The sequence below is a fragment of the Zingiber officinale genome, chromosome 2B, assembly GCF_018446385.1.
Source record: "Zingiber officinale cultivar Zhangliang chromosome 2B, Zo_v1.1, whole genome shotgun sequence".
NCBI classification, from domain to species: Eukaryota; Viridiplantae; Streptophyta; class Magnoliopsida; order Zingiberales; family Zingiberaceae; genus Zingiber; species Zingiber officinale.
Genome location: NC_055989.1, coordinates 17,627,154 through 17,643,822, shown reverse-complemented (window position 1 = coordinate 17,643,822; position 16,669 = coordinate 17,627,154). Strand labels below are relative to the sequence as shown.

The following is a 16,669-nucleotide window of genomic DNA, read 5'->3' as shown; positions in this document are numbered from 1 at the left end:
CTCCTTGCTCTCAAGAGTCTGATTTGAGCATCGGAGTGGTTGAGCCGAGATCCTCCTTGGTTCCTATTCTAACTCTTGTTGAATTTTGCAAAGATCCACCAAATCCATTCCTCATCAAATCATCGTAGCTAGTTAACCTTGAAGACATCTCACTGGTGGCACCCGTCCTCGATCTTAGATCAGAATAAATTAGTGTTGTCTGCGGGAAAGTGAGCTAAGATGTTGAGATAGTTAACACCGAAAAAATCATCGAAAATCATGACACCATTGGTGAAAAAGGTCACAGTGAGACTATCACCATAATGAAAGAAGACCTCAACCAAGTTGTATCTAGTATTGTGCTCAAGTATTGCAAAGGCACCCCTGTTGGCCTAACTCCTGCCCATGCATGTACCTACAGTCTTAGTCGATATACCTCCCAACCCCATCCGGATACCTCTAGCTCTTGTCAAAACCCCACAAGCCCAAGCCACAACTCCTACTAGGACGTCAGTACAACAAGAGGCACGGTCTTACAAATCCATGGCCGAGGAATTGTTTCCCCGAAAACTCAATAGGAGGAGAGCGCCCCCTGAGGATCACCACTGTTCAGATTCAAAAACGACTCTATGGTGCATCAATACATGGACGACATTAAGTGCCAAGTCTTTACTCTCTTGAAAAAAAAAAATGATAATCCCAGTTAGTCTCATTAACTATCTCAAGGATGACCGGCTCGGTCCCACGGAATTTCCCACTGACCACCAAGGTAAATCGGGAAGCGCACGTGGCGGCCAGCCCAGAAGCCCAACATCCTTTGATTAAACCTCCCATTTGGAGGAAAAATTCCTACAAATACGTCGTAGCTAGGGTTCGAACCACGGATACTTAAGAGATAACCTAGATGTCCTACCGTGACATCATGGCCCCGGGGACCTTTACTCTCTTGAGATCTGGGGACCTTTACTCTCTTGAGATCGGTATAGAAATGATTCACCCGTCCTCGATAGATCGGATCAATATTCATATTCTAATTGCACCTCCGTCCATAAGGAAAAAGTGGATCGATAATCAGAGATAGAATAGAAAGTTAAGTTGAAGACACTTGAAGGCTATAACAAGAGAATTATGCGGAGCGATTCTTCAAGTTTATTTGTAATTCTAAATTCTTGATTAATGTTAATCCTAACCTTTCATTATCTTGCAAAGAAGATTGTAAGAGGTTTCTGAAGAAGTCAGTGAAGGATGGCAGGCCTTTTCAAGAGTTACTCATCGAATCATATTATATTATATGAAGTATCAGCGCTTGTCTTTTTCTTTCCTTAATTAGTTGCATATTAATTATGCGTTTAGTTGGCCTTTCTAAGCTATTAATAAGAACATAAAGTACCCCCTTTAGTCATTGATCATCAATTCAAGCGTCCTAACATCTATATATATATGATATGAACAATCAAACACACAGATCAGAATGCATCAGTTAACTGTAACTATTTCTAGTTATGTGCTGGGAATAATCGATCGAATAAACTCTCGAGGCACAAAAATGAGAAAAAAATATACAATTTTCTTGTATTCCTTGCTTTATATAAACGATACCTCTGCCCTCTCTTCCACACACGACTCCTGGTCTCTGAAGAAAGATATCAGATGGCCGGAAACGAATGGATCAACGGGTACTTGGAAGCCATATTAGACGCCGGCACCAAGCAGACTCTTCTCCACCGTGACCGCCGCTTCTCCTTCTCTGCCCTTACGCAATTGGTCGGAGAGCTACACGACAAAGGCAACGGACGCGGAGCAAAGGCCGCCGCCGCCGGGGAACGCTACAGCACCACCAAGTACTTCGTCGAGGAGGTCGTCAGCCGGTTCGACGATACCGACCTCCATAAGACGTGGGTTAAGGTACAGACTGAATACGATCTTCTTAAATCTCTGCGTGCTGATCGACACAGCATGCAGGTGGTGGCCACGAGGAACAGCCAAGAGCGGAACAGTCGGCTGGAGAACATGTGCTGGAGGATTTGGCATCTGTCTCGCAAAAAGAAGCAGGTGAGTTCATTTGATCAAAGGGAAGAAGCAGAGATCGATGGTTTCTTCAGAACTTGGCAAAAAAAAAATGAAATTTTTATTTAATTAGATCGAGTGGGAAGAAGCACGGCGCCTGGCAAAGAAGAAGAGAGAGTGGGAACAGGGGAGCAGAGATGCAGCGGAGGACATATCGGAGCTATCGGAGGGCGAAAAGACAGAGCTTCTGGCTGGAACTGCCAGAAGCATCCCCTCGCGCATCAACTCCGATATGCAATTGTGGACCGAAGAGGAGCACGGCAAGAGCAAGCATCTCTACATTGTCTTGATCAGGTATGATCTTCTGTGTTCAGAGCTTAATCAGTCGTGATGATCTCCATTCTCCAAAGTGAAAGATGGTTGCAGTTTGCATGGATTGGTGCGCGGGGAGAACATGGAATTAGGACGGGATTCCGACACCGGCGGCCAGGTTTGTTTCATTTGTGAACGATGGATCTGTTGCTCTGTTCCTTTGTAATACGTTGGATTGGGTTGTGCTGGGCGGCGTCGCGCAGGTGAAGTACGTGGTGGAGTTGGCTCGGGCGCTTGCGGCCACCAAGGGCGTCTACCGTGTCGACTTGTTGACTCGCCAGATCTCATCGCCGGAGGTGGACTCGACGTACGGCGAGCCGGTGGAGATGTTGTCCCGTGCGGCCGACGCGGACAGAGGCGCCGATGCCGACGGCTGCGGAGCCTACGTTATTCGCCTTCCGTGTGGACCCCGCGATAGGCGAGTTCATCGTTACTCTTACTTTTGTTATTTTTTAATTTATAGACAGTTTAAAAAAAAAAACACCCCCGAATATTTATATGTATATTTTAAGGTAAAAGTCGAAGGAAAATCCTATTTTTTCTCAAATGGACTCCCATTTTACTTTTTAATGAAAAAGACCTCACCAATCACTGTTTAATCATTTACATTTAACTTCCCATCATTCTTTTTTCATTATTATCACCCATCCATCTAAATTTAAAAATATGATTTCATATTTACTATAATACAATTCAGTATATTCATCCACCATTCATGTTGATCATTATAACAACTATAAATTATCTCCTTTATGTTAGTCTTAGAACAAATTGATGGGGACGCTAGGAGTGAACGTATTTATCTTTTATCACTATTATAACAACTATAAAATTATAATTACTATAGTGTCAATTCAATCTAACTACTTAATATTTACATTGTACCAACTATAATTTTATCATTATTACAATACAGATTTAATCTGTTCATCTAATATTAATTTTATATCAACTACGAAATCATAACAATAGTTATAGTAGTTAATTAATATAATGTGTCCGATTTACTTAGAAATTAGATCAAAGATTTAAGTGACACATAATAATAGGAATAATTTAAGAACACAAGAGGATACATATATACTATTGAATCAAAAAAGGAGTGTCCTTATTTTCACAGAATGTTCAGTCGGCTAGATGATAATAAATTTATTATAACGAAATAAAAAATTAATTCTCGATATATACTTTTTTTTTTTAAATATCTCCCCTTTACTTTTAGCGGTGCCGTTGTTAGTTAAGAAAAATGTGACTTTATTTTGACCTTGTCAAAAGTTTATTAAAAAAGCATTTTCATTTGGCAGTTACATTCCGAAGGAGTCTCTCTGGCCCCACATACCAGAGTTCGTTGACAGAGCTTTGACTCACATAACTAACGTGGCCCGCGCGATCTCCGAGCAACTGGCCGAAGACGGCGGCGCCGCCAAGCCTATCTGGCCCTACGTGATCCATGGCCACTACGCCGACGGCGGCGAGGTAGCGGCCCGGCTGGCCGGCGCGCTCAACGTGCCGATGGTCATGACGGGCCACTCGCTGGGGCGGAACAAGCTAGAGCAGCTGCTGAAGCAGGGGCGACTCAGCCTGGAGGATATCAACTCCACCTACAGGATCATGAGGAGGATCGAGGGCGAGGAGGCGGCGCTCGACGCCGCAGAAATGGTGGTCACCAGCACCCGCCAGGAGATTGAGGAGCAGTGGGGCTCGTACGACGGATTCGATCTCAAACTCGAGAGGAAACTCCGGGTGAGAAGGCGAAGAGGCGTAAGTTGCCTTGGACGGTACATGCCCAGGATGGTGGTCATACCGCCGGGCATGGATTTCAGCTACGTGAACACGCAGGACCTGATCGAAGGAGATGGAGACATATCATCTTTGATCAGCTCAGACCGAGCTCAAAGCAGAAGGGACCTGCCTCCCATCTGGTCAGAGGTAACAATCCAACATGCATTTGGGCAGATCCCCTGATTCGTAAAAAAAAATTGATCACGAGATGAATCATTTGTAATTATTATTTGATTGGGTCACGATCTGATCGTAATTAGTTATGATCTCTCCTTAAGATTATCGTCCTCCCAGTTTGGGTGGAGACTGGTAACCAGAAACCGTCCGGAGGCCACCCAGATGCCGTCATTGGCCGGCAGCCTAAGCACTGAGTGGGAGGCCTCCGGTCATCCATCCTGATCCAAGCTATAACTTGGAAAATGATGATTTCAGAGAGAATTCAAAGAGGGATCACAATCAATTATAGTCAGATGGTAGTCACAATCTGACGATAATTACAAATGATTCATCTCTGATCCATTTTTTATGGACTAAGAGATCTGGGTTATGTTTCAATAAGGCAAACTTTAATTTTTCGCTCACTTCTGATCGGTGAATTGAGAGCAGATCATGAGGTTCTTCACAAACCCTCACAAGCCGATGATCCTGGCGCTGTCTCGACCAGACCCAAAGAAGAACGTGATGACTCTGTTGAAGGCATTCGGGGAGTGCCACCGTCTACGAGAGCTCGCAAATCTGGTGCATACTCAATCATATAAATTTGTGAAATCTGGAAGCAAACGATCATTCTGTTTCTGTGGCAGACTCTGATACTCGGAAACAGAGACGACATCGAAGGAATGTCCGGCGGCAGTGCGGCTGTTCTGGCGATGGTGCTCAAGTCGATCGACAAGTATGATCTTTACGGTCAGGTGTCCTACCCAAAGCATCACAAACAATCCGACGTCCCCCAAATCTATCGCCTCGCTGCAGAGACTAAGGTATTTGTCAACTGCAGTGTTCTTCGATCTTCCTGTTTCTTCGTATTAATTCCATAATTGTTTGAGCAGGGAGTCTTCATCAATCCAGCCCTCGTGGAACCTTTTGGCCTTACGCTCATAGAGGTGCGTAATGGGCGTTTAGTCTGTGTGTTTCTTTGAATTTGCGATTACAATGCTTGTTCTTCTGCAGGCGGCGGCTTATGGATTACCAGTGGTGGCGACGAGGAACGGAGGTCCTGTCGACATTCTCAAGGTTTTGTTTTTTTTAGATCTTTGATTTTGGGATCGAAGATTTTCAGACAAAATGACGAATTTGAATTCAGGTATTGAACAATGGAGTGCTGGTGGATCCTCACGACCAAGGCGCCATCTCGGACGCGCTCCTGAAGCTGGTGGCCGACAAGTCGCTGTGGCTGGAGTGCCGGCGCAACGGACTCAAGAACATTCACTGTTTCTCCTGGCCGGAGCACTGCCGCGCCTACCTCTCCCACGTCGAGCATTGCCGGGGGCTGGGACAGCCATCCGCTCATTGCTTCGATCTCCCCCCGCCCACTCCCGAACCCATGAGCGACTCCCTCCGGGACCTCGGCGACGACCTTTCCCTCCGTTTCTCCCTTGACGACGCCACGGGAGAGCTCGCCTCCACCGCTATCCTAGACGACATCCGCCGCCGCCACGAAACCCCTCACGCCTCCTCGGCGAAAGATCACGCCCCAGCTGGCCCCGGACGCCGCCGCCATGTCGTCGTCATCGCCGCCGACTGCTACGACGAGGACGGGCGGCCAGGGGTCTCCGATCTCAGGCGCCTTCTGCAGGTCGCAATGGCCGCCGTAAGCGACGCGGGGCGGGTGGCGTACGTGCTGGCCACAGGGTCCACCGTCGAGGAGACTATGGAGGCTCTGCGATGCTGCAACGTGGACCCGGCGGCGACGTTCGACGCGCTCGTGTGCGGAAGCGGGAGCGAACTCTACTACCCGTCTCGAGATGCACCGGAGGACGCGGACTACGACAGCCACGTGGAGTACCGGTGGCCGGCGGAGAACGTGAGGTCAACGGTGCTCCAGCTTGCGCGGCTGGATGGCGCGAAGGAGGACGATCTGGCGGTCGACGAAGCGGCTTGCCGCCCACGTTGCCACGCTTTCTCGGTCAAATCAGGAGACAAAGTGAGTTCCCCCATTTTCATTATTTCCGTCCTACCAAATTGGATACTTAATTACTATATTTATAGCCTAAAATAACGTGTGGGTGCCTCTCACACGGGGAGTCTAAATGAGTCAAGTCATTCGTGAACTGCTCGTGAGCGACTCAATCAAAACTCGACTCGAGTTCAGAGTTAGCCAAGCTCGAATCGACTCGTTTAATATTTGAGCCGATCTAGATCCTATTTAATGTTGACTCGAAGGCTCGTCGAGCTTGTTCGAGGTCGGCTAATTTAATATTTTAATATTTAAAATAATTACTATTTTAAAGTTAAGTATTAAATTGAGGAGGTGTTTGTAGCTAAAGTGTTTCATAAGGTTGTTAGAGGTTACATGTTTGAATCTCAGCTTTTGCACACTTATTTTTATATTTAAATTTACTGTTTTCGAGCTCATGATTAAATGGCCGAGCTGAGCTCGAGCTCAAATTCAAAAACTCACTCGAGCTCGAGCTGAGACTCTTTAATCTTCTTGAGCTCGAGCTGACCCAAGCTCGAGCTTGGCTCGGCTCATTTGCAACCCTATCTCACACGCAGAGGCGTCTCTAATGATCGAAGATGCCTCCCCATGTGAGAAGCATCCACAACATCGGGTAGAATAACACGACGCTATACAACAACAACAACAACAATAATAATAATAATAATAATAATAAGCTACAGATGTTATTGTACGGACTTCATCCACCCCCGATGTATTTTTTTAAACTCCCGGTTATGTCAATCAAATTTTACCTATATATATATATATATATATATATATATATATATATTACTATTTCTTTATTATATTAATCCTCACATTTTATTAATTTAGATAATCATTTTTCACTATATATATTAAATCAGCTACCTTAACATTTCTATTATCTACATTTTTTGATTATTTTTTTATTTTTTGATTATTTATTCTCTTTTCCTATAATTTTTACTTTTCATTGTTCAATCAATTTCCTTTATTTTTTCTCCCAAATTAAATGATATTTTATATTTTAATATTTAGGGAATGAATAGTTAAGAATATCTACATCAGTTTCTCTATTACTATATCTAAAATTTAGAGTAAATGACTTACTTTATTAAATTTAGATAATCACTTTTCACTACACACTACATCAAATATCCTAAAATTTCCATCATCCTTAATTTTTTATTATTTCCCTCTCTTTATTCTATTTTTTATTATTATATTTATGGAATGAGTGGAAGGAGAGAGATTGAATGGAAGGAGAGAGATTAAAAAGAAATATTATTTTATTTTTAGAGAAAAAGTTCATTCCCTAAATTTAGAAAATCACTATTCATCACATCTAAATTTAGGAAATAGATAGGGTAAGAGGATTTTTAATTAATCTATTCAAAATTTAGAGTAAAATTTTTAAATAGGGTAACTGATGTGGATGCTCTAACTGACGTAAAAGTTTTTTTATTTAAAATATAAAATTTAAGATAAATTTTATATTTAGGGAAGTTGATATGAATGTTCTAAGATATTTGAACTGTTTATGTAAATTTCGATATTATTAAAATCACTTAACCAATTTTTATAATACCTAAATCACATATCATAATTCCAAAACACTCTCTCTTTATCCATAGATCCATCAGTAATTTTGTTCGAAACTCATTAATAAACCTAAAGAACTATGAATCAGAGTAGTTAATTAAATTAACAGTACGTTTCTAAATTTTTACTTTACATATTAAAATTGCATTGTTCTTAATTTACGCTAACGAATTTAAATCCGATGACATAAATATATTAAAATATACTGAGTTTTTTTCAAGAAAAAAGATTATTGAAATTTATTGTGTACCAGGTTCGAAAAATCGACGCCATAAGGCAAAGGCTGCGGATGCGGGGCTTTCGCTGCAACCTTGTTTACGCACGCGCAGGCACGCGGCTTAATGTCATTCCTCTCTTTGCATCCAGGGCGTTTGCTTTGAGGTATGTTGATGCATTATGCATAGTTAGGTTTTTTCTTACATAATTGATTCACTAATGCCATGCCTTACAGATACTTATCGATGCGTTGGAGCATTGACCTCACGAAATTTTTGGTAATTATGGGTGAAAAAGGAGACACGGACTATGAACAGCTCCTGCCTGGGATACAGAAAACTGTAACGGTGCAGGGTTTGGTAGCTCGAGGCAGCGAAAGGCTTCTGCGCGACGAGGATAGCTACAAGAAAGAAGACGTAGTGCCTTCAGAAAGCCACACAGTTTCTCTATGTGAGAGCAATATCGCATCCGAAATCCTTTGCTTCATCCAACAAAGATAAATATGACTCGAATTAATGCCTAGAAACATGCTATATATTCAAGGTGAATGTTACCAACGCAGGAAACATACAAATGCTAATATCATCTCTAGTGATTGATGAGTTTTGCATTCATAATTCACAAGAAACACACATTTGGCATAAAGAATGAAATGTTCTGAGAGTTTTCTTCTTTTTAAAGTGTTTTATCAAGGGATTGATTGTTAGAAAAATGAATGGTTGGAAGAATAATTAATGGCTATTTCTTCTGCATTAAATGGAAAAACAAAATCAAGTGATCATCCTTGATAGCCACCTAATAAGGATATAACTTAATTAAGTATGAAGGGAACTTTAATTAAGAGTTCAAACAAATTTACATTCACTATAAATTCATAACTAGGAAATTATTCAAGTATTATAGTAGTTGGTTCGTTATTTTTTTTTCTAATTTACAATTTTTCAAAAAATAAAATAAATCCATTAAAAATAAATATTTAGCACATCATTCACCTCTAATAAATTCAACAAATTCAACAGGTTCTTGTCAAAACAACCTTAATGATTTGTTCAGGCTCAAAATTATAGGAACAATCCACTTAGCATCCCTAAAAGCCATAGTCAGAACAACATAACTGGGCCATCAAGGAGACTCTAAAAAAAATTTAAAAAAAACCTTGCGATCAATTTTACTAAAGAAAAATAGGTATTTAACTATATTTTTAAATTTTTGAAAAAACAGAAAACTTTGATCACTAAAATAAGAACGGCCAAAATAAGATATGATGCATTTTCATTGGGGCTTTGAGTAATCTGCTATACCTTCATCAAATAAATATCCCCAGTAACAAAAAGACAATGACAACGCACAGCAACCATACAACTGCCGTGGCTTCAAAGTCATAAATATAACGTGAACAAAAAAAAAGGGAAAGTGCGGAGCAGAGAAAGCGCAAATACTTATTAAAGAGAAGGATTCACCATCGCTTCGATTTTTTACCAGCTTATAGGGATCCTACATTTGGGTCATTGTACTCGTAGAATGGCTTAATATATTCACTTCCATCTGATAGATATCAGCACCAGATAAACAAGCCAGGTAAGCGCGTGGTGATTAGCTTATTTCAATGGGGCATTCCTGTTCATATCCGACATAACAATCTGATACCAAAAATAATTTGGTTTCCTGAACAAAAATGACACACAATTAGTAAGCTTATTAACTAGGCAAGAAAGCACAGGAAAAGGAATTCCATGCAGTGGAATGTCAGCTATCCTTCCGAGTCTCACCTGAAAGTTGATTTTAGACGGAGGCAACTCCATACGAGTAAAAGTCTGGCCTGAGAAACTCACTCTTTTCAAAGCATATAATTCAGAGGATGTAATGTTGCCAAGAACTAACCACCATGCTTCATTTTTTACCTGAAAGGCAAAATGTCAACAAGACAATTTAAGACGCTAAAATGGAATTAGCAAGCAGGGTAGATATCCTGGAGTTAGACTTGGATTCTCTGTTCTGCACGCTAAAGTTACAATGAAATTAAAGAACCACTAAGCGCGCAAATAAATGTTGGAGCAGTGTCAATTTCAAACAATCTAAAACAACCAAATAGGCACACATGCTGGAGGAGCAGTGTAGACTGTAAACAATCTAAAACAACCAAGTATGCACAAATGCTGGAGGAGTGTGTGTCAAGTGCAAACCATCTAACTCTTCCCATTATCTAATGCAAAATATTACAAGCATGAAAAAAATTAATTAAATGCTGTAACACGATGAAGATAATATAATATTGAAGATTTGATGGAGACAAGTGAGTCTTCTGTAAAAGTGCAGAAAGAAGGATTCCAAAGCTCAATTTTTAATCTAACATTCTAATAATGATGAGCCTATTGAGGAAATAATGCTCTTTCTTGTTTGTTAAAGAGTTTTTAATTTAGTCAAGTGTCTTTATTGTTTGCAAGAAATCCTAAGAATCAATTAAAAGTATATTATAAGTTTTTGTGTCCGGTTTATGTTCTAGAAGTCCACCTGCTAGTAAATATGTGTATGCTATACTGTTGCAGTATTGTTGAGTACGAAGTAGTAAAAGTGAAGTTTAAAAATAAATGCAAATTGTATGATAAATCTGCCTACAGTATGATGCCTAGGATTCTTTGGGTTTCATGCCTAAGTTATTATTGTCCTCCAATACATTTTAAAATAAATTTTAGATACCCACTCCACATATCTTCAAACAATCAAGTCCTCTTCTTGTGTTGCATCAAGATTACACAAGTAATATTAAAAAATAAATAAAAAGTTTAGTAAAAATTATTGAAATTGATGACCATAAATATGGGATATAACAAAATTTTAATAATATAAAAACCATGTCAATCTTCTTTCATTAAAAAACTTAATTTAGTGACTCAGTAATTTGGTTTTCGTTTCTGTCAGTATCTGATTTCGCATACAGGATATTTTGAACTATCCATAAAGTATAATTTTAGTTTTCTTTTCATTTTGGAATTCTCTGTTGTCTTGTAAAATATAACTTAAAAAACTTTCAAAATAAGATTAACTATTTTCTAGCTGGCTATATCCAACATCTGGGAAAGTGCATCACTTGCATTCATTTGGATGAGCATTCCAGTTCACTATATTAGTGCAAGGATAATCAACACCTTTTTCTAAAGATCACACCTAACAGAAGAGATCCTGAAAACCTTTTGGGTTATAAACGAATAAATCTCAAAGGAATCAAATAAACATTCACCTTAGGATATCTAGGCACAAAAGCTCGTGAATGCTTAGAATTTATCTTCTCAAGTCTGATGTTAAGTGCTTCAGGTTCTGATGCTTTGCCATCTCTATATTGTAGCTTTACTCTTACTCTGATGCGAGGAAAATGCTGTAGATCCTGCAGCCAACAATCAGAAGACTAAACATAACTTCCAGTTTTTTAATGTCAGATTCCTTTAAGATTGAACTGCTTCTATATAGAAAACCAAATCAACAGTATTAGCCTACGAGAAAAGTTAAAACAATATTTCTTACACATATTTTTCCCCAAATTACACAGTTGATTGGTCAAGAATTAGAAGTTGAGAATGCTATTACACAGCTATTTAGGAAGATGGATCTTTGTCGTCTCACCAAAACAAAGGAAAAATATCAAAGAAAATATAATTATTTGCCAATTGATGGATAATCTGTAAGTAGCAACTGAAGTTCTCTAACTCAAATCTTACAGGTGTGGAAAATGAAGCAGCAGTCAATAACAAAGAACTATCAGACAATGTACAAATAAATACAACAGATCCGAAAAAGGGTATATGACAGGAGGGAATAGGGATAGCTAATTGGTAAGACTTATTTACTTGAACAACTTAATGGCTAGTGTATCCCATTCTTCAGATATGTAACAATAACACTCAGTTTGCCTTTTTGAGGAACTTATTCATTAGAATAGTCTCCAAAGGTAAAACATGGTATCTCCCAGTTTTGTTGTACATCAAAAAATTGTTGTAGTATCCGTAAAATGATGAACAAACTAGAGAGACTACAACATGCTTTCAGTAACAACTGTTATCAACTCCATCTTTTAAAGATATCACTCTTGAAGATTGTCATAAACTTCACTCCAACTGATAACTCTTTAGAAGATCAAGTATTTCAATTATTGTACAAGAATTGCATTTATCATCTTTGAGTGACTTCTCATTACTCCAAAGAATTTTATGTAACAAGCTGCACAAAGATCAAATATATTCTACAACTTGAGGTCGAGTGGGAAATACAATGCATGCTACAATTAATATTGTTTTGAGTCTCACTGTGGGCCCCAAGCTACTTTTTTATAGTAGTACTGAATATGTAAGTCAATCTATTAAATGGCTAACCAGAGCCCAATTCAGTCCAGTTTAATATATATAAATCAGGTTTGAAAGAAAAATAAATGTGACAAAGACATGAACAGGCTAAAAAATTGGGAATTTGTATAACTGATAGAACCTTTTTTTTTCCAAAATAAAAAAAATAAAACCAATATATACATAACCCAGTCGATCATGAAGGAGTTGGGGGACATACTTTGAGGAAACTGATCCAGGCTTGAATCCAAGTTATTGTTATCTAATTATATACTTCTATATAGCAGCTTATATACTGACATATACAAGTTTTATTATAACTATTTTGTATATGCATTTAAATATATATATATATTAGTACATATAAGTTTTTTATATCCTGAATAATTGTTTTTATATTAAGTTAATATTATATTTATAAAAGAAAAAAAAAATTTATAAAATAATTTTTCATGTTTGTCATGACTTGCAAGAATCAACCCATTGAACCATCAAATTGCTGAACTTGGTTTAATATCTTGTCCATTTTTGAGAAGATTGCTCAAAACAACTTGTATCAGACATCTAATGTGATATAAAACAAAAGTTTAATTATGAATACTATGTTGAACTAGGAGCAGTCTCGAAGATGATTGACTAGTCTGAGGGAGCAAAAAGTTAAACAACTAGAATTTAAGAGACAGAGCATAGTCCTTGATGTCTCATATTTGCATTTCTTATAAAGTCCATGCCACATGAGGTTGCGGGGTCGAAACTCAGGGTAGTCGGGGCGTAAATCCCCGGTCCCTGTGCAACTCACCCCACCTGCCACATGCTAGCTCAGGATGCTGTGATTTACCTCCCTCGTGATGGCCTTGGGTCGGGTGCGGCGGGGGCGCTGGGGGCGAGCGATTTCGCCTTTTGCCACATAAATAAATCAATCCCAACTTCAACATATATTGTAGGGGTGGGCAAGGATCAGGCCAAATTCTAGGAAAAACCAAACCCTACATAAATTGAATCAATGTTACAAATAAAAATAATAATAATAATAATATATCTATATCAATATATATAAAACTCAAACTTGATGTTTTTTAGGTTCGGTTTTGGGATCTTTGATTTCTAGGGCATCGTAGGACTTGTCGAGTTTTTTTGAGAATTTTGGTTCCTTTACAATTTCAAGACTTCACAAGTTTTCCCATAGATATTAAAACATGCTATAATTACTATTTAGCGTATTACTTGTTATAGTACAAATATATAACATTACTTAACATTATCTATGGAAATCAGTTCATGTTGGGTTTTTTTGGGCTATTTTCAAAATCCAAAAACTAGACTGACCTTGAGATCCCCGATATCTAGTATCTAACCCTACACCATGATTTTTGGCTTGGGTTGGATATGCCGGATTTTAGCCCACCCCAACTCCCAAGTATGTTGTGAAGTGACAAACGAAAATGAGATTCAAAATCCAATAGTATAAAAAAATAGAGAATGACAGAAGTTGAATTCTAAAACATCCATAAATATTATACATGGAAAACTCACCTTATACAAGTCAGTAGCAAACTTTTGAAGCTTCTGATTGAATTTTTCTTTAGGAAGTTCCAATAGGTCTTGCAATGAAGAGATGCCAATGTTTTTCAGGTGACTTAGAAGATCCTTATTCATACATGGCAACATCCACAATGATGATTCATTACCATACCACAAGCCCTGAATTAAATGGGTAAGAAATTAGATCCTTTCCATTGGTGCAATATTGGAACAATCATACAGAAAAGATTGAAGAAACAGACATGAAGAAGAAAGATGATACGCGCGCGCAAGAGAGAGAGAGAGAGAGAAGCTTTGCCTTAATGACACAATCATAACAGACAACAGCCAATGAATTCTGGATATTTGGGTTTTAGCTGCATGGATCTTACAAAACCATCCTAGGAAGCAAAAAATTAAATAAATAAAAATAAAATGAAGGATCATTCTGGATTAAGGGTGGATAATGTAAATTCTGAAACATATACATTTGTATATGGTTATTAACTTGTACGCATTGATAATTCCTGTTAGAATAAATAATAAATCATGGTCTTGTACACCCCTGTTTGGACCACTTAGTGGCTGTCTAAATGGATTTTGAAAGAGACTGCACAATCCTCATATATGGCATATGCTTATCCTGGTGAGAACTTAGTCACATGGGAAGCAAAAACAATATGTTCTTGCCTCTTCCAATTCATGGCTAACATCAAGTGAGGTAATGTATATAGGTACAAGTTGGAGTTTTAATGCAACCACATGTTCCTATGACTAACAAGCTAATATCTACATCACTAACACCCTTATTTTGACAAGTGAAAAAACATATCCACGCTAAATTTTCATTTATTCAGTGTCATTGTGATAACTAATTGTTATATAATAAATTATATCACCTTTAATTTATTTTTTTCATAATTTAATTTCAAAATTTAACAACTAATTGAGCTGAACCGAATAAATATTTTTGGGGGTCCATTTAACATTAGATTAGAGTGAGTTGGGTTGAGCTCATCAGATAGACATGGCGATTAGGTTCAAATTAATTCAAATTGAGCTTGATTTAAACATAATTTACATGGCGATTAGGTTCAAATTAATTCAAATTGAGCTCGATTTAAACTTAATTTCGTCAATTTAGAGCATTTAGGGCTGAACCAAATTTATTCTTTAGATAGAATGATCCTATCATATATGGTTGGATTTAGTAGAGTTTTTGAGATCTTAGGGTTATATATATTCTTTTCTCTCCACTTCCCACATATTCTTCCTCCTAAACCTTCTCTCTTCTTTCACTTCTCATTGCCAACCGCCTGGACCCCACTCTGCATGTACAAGATATCGGCCAAAGCTATTCGCAAGCAACTCCTCTTCCTCCCCTCTTCTCCAGCAAATCAATACAGGGTTTTCTTTCCCTTATTTTGTCTTTCCCTTCTTCCTGTTTCTTTATCTCTCACATGCTCCCTCCTGGTGTCACATTGCCCAGCCAGAGCGGGAAGCCATTAGCGAGTACCAAACCTTTTCCCTTCTAGTGCCCATCCTTCCCTTTGCGGCACCCTGATTTTGTGACCCCCTAGTCTCCCCTCTTGTAGGCATTGGTGATCAACCATCCCTTCATGGCAACATAGAGGTAGGGGCTCTCCTCCACTTTTGATTCCAAATTGAGCATGCAAATCCAATCTTCTGGATCAGAGAACAGACGGGGTTTGTTTAGATTGTGTAAGTGAATCTTGGATTCATCTGTTTGTGTGTGATTCCCTATCTTATCAAGTTGTGAATTTCCTTGTTCTTTGGGTTGATTTCAGTGGTAGACATTGTTCTTTGATTCCAATTTGGATCCATTGGCATTGCAAACTATGTTCAATTTTATTGTGGTGAGAGGGAGTTGTAGGTTTTCGTTTCTTACACTGTTCAATGATTGTCTATCCTACATCTACATCCAATGGCTATTGATAGTTCATACTAGAAATCCAAGTTGTTACTCTTCACCATACCCTCTTTCCCCTCAGTTGGGAAGTAGTTAGGTAAGTAGTTGATTTTTTTGTATGCCTGTCTTATGGTTGTTTTGGTTTTAGTATCGATGTATTTCATTGTAGAAGAGAGTGTAAGAGTTCTTTTGTTATAGTTGTTGTATTTTACTTTAATTTGAGTCGTGATATAGTAACCAGGATCAAGATTAGATCCAATGGTCCAGATTATTAGTAGATCCCTAAATTTATTGTCATGTATAGTATCATCTTGAGCCTTTCTAATTGGTTCTTGTATGTATATTTGTATATATTCCTTCAAAATGAACACACTGACCTCATAGACTCCTAGTCTTCCTCCAATACATATTTGAGGTGGATAAATACATTTTTTGATAAATCCTTGTGCATAAATTAAAATAAAAGAGTAACAAATGTTTAAGAAGAGGATTAAAGGATGCTTAACTCATGAAATGGGTTCGTGATATATAGGTTAGTTACTCAAACTAACAATTATATGAGAAATTTACAATATAATGTGCAAACTCAAAGTGGTATAACACTTGAATGTAAAAACTCTAAAGAGGGTAAATGACTATTACAAATGGTGAAATAAACACTAAATTATGAAAATATTAAACCTGGACATTTTATAGCTCCTGAATGCCCATAGCATGGACACGTAAAATCAATATTCATTTTTACATATGCTGCTACATTGATTTACTTGTTGTAAACAAATG

At 38.4% G+C, this 16,669-nt stretch overlaps 2 protein-coding genes across 4 annotated transcripts in view; one reads left to right on the top strand and one right to left on the bottom strand.

The window, feature by feature from the left end:
- Nucleotides 1-1,575: 1,575 nt before the first annotated feature.
- LOC122045428 (probable sucrose-phosphate synthase 4) lies at nucleotides 1,576-8,773 on the top strand. Of its 2 annotated transcripts, none has more exons than XM_042605652.1 (13): nucleotides 1,576-1,884; nucleotides 1,942-2,031; nucleotides 2,120-2,340; nucleotides 2,413-2,476; nucleotides 2,562-2,776; nucleotides 3,663-4,287; nucleotides 4,747-4,878; nucleotides 4,944-5,120; nucleotides 5,190-5,243; nucleotides 5,311-5,373; nucleotides 5,444-6,283; nucleotides 8,139-8,266; nucleotides 8,337-8,773. In XM_042605652.1, the coding sequence occupies exons 1-13, from the start codon at nucleotides 1,630-1,632 to the stop codon at nucleotides 8,599-8,601; spliced, it is 3,129 nt and encodes a 1,042-aa protein (XP_042461586.1). In that variant the 5' UTR covers nucleotides 1,576-1,629; the 3' UTR covers nucleotides 8,602-8,773. The 2 variants fall into 2 exon arrangements, with proteins under 2 accessions (XP_042461586.1, XP_042461587.1); XM_042605653.1 differs by having other exon boundaries at nucleotides 1,734-1,874.
- A 610-nt stretch (nucleotides 8,774-9,383) lies between these two features.
- Nucleotides 9,384-16,669, bottom strand: part of LOC122045427 (DExH-box ATP-dependent RNA helicase DExH14-like) — a 77,640-nt gene continuing 70,354 nt past the window's right edge. Inside the window, exons 46-49 of one of the 2 annotated variants that reach the window (XM_042605650.1) lie at nucleotides 13,969-14,136; nucleotides 11,340-11,483; nucleotides 9,871-10,002; nucleotides 9,384-9,766 (exon numbers count right to left, since the gene is read on the bottom strand). In XM_042605650.1, coding sequence (XP_042461584.1) covers nucleotides 9,695-9,766; nucleotides 9,871-10,002; nucleotides 11,340-11,483; nucleotides 13,969-14,136 — 516 coding nt within the window. In that variant the 3' untranslated portion in view covers nucleotides 9,384-9,694. Of the gene's footprint in view, nucleotides 9,767-9,870; nucleotides 10,003-11,339; nucleotides 11,484-13,170; nucleotides 13,422-13,968; nucleotides 14,137-16,669 lie in introns of those variants that run through there. The other variant, XM_042605651.1, reaches the window with a different exon arrangement.

What these genes read in the sequence shown, in the direction of transcription:
- LOC122045428 (XM_042605652.1), top strand. Translation starts at nt 1,630, where the DNA reads ATGGCCGGAAACGAATGGATCAACGGGTACTTGGAAGCCATATTAGAC. An exon ending in ATTCCGACACCGGCGGCCAG is followed by an intron (nt 2,477 to 2,561) that starts GTTTGTTTCATT and finishes GGCGTCGCGCAG; the next exon opens with GTGAAGTACGTGGTGGAGTT. An exon ending in GCCTCGCTGCAGAGACTAAG is followed by an intron (nt 5,121 to 5,189) that starts GTATTTGTCAAC and finishes TTGTTTGAGCAG; the next exon opens with GGAGTCTTCATCAATCCAGC.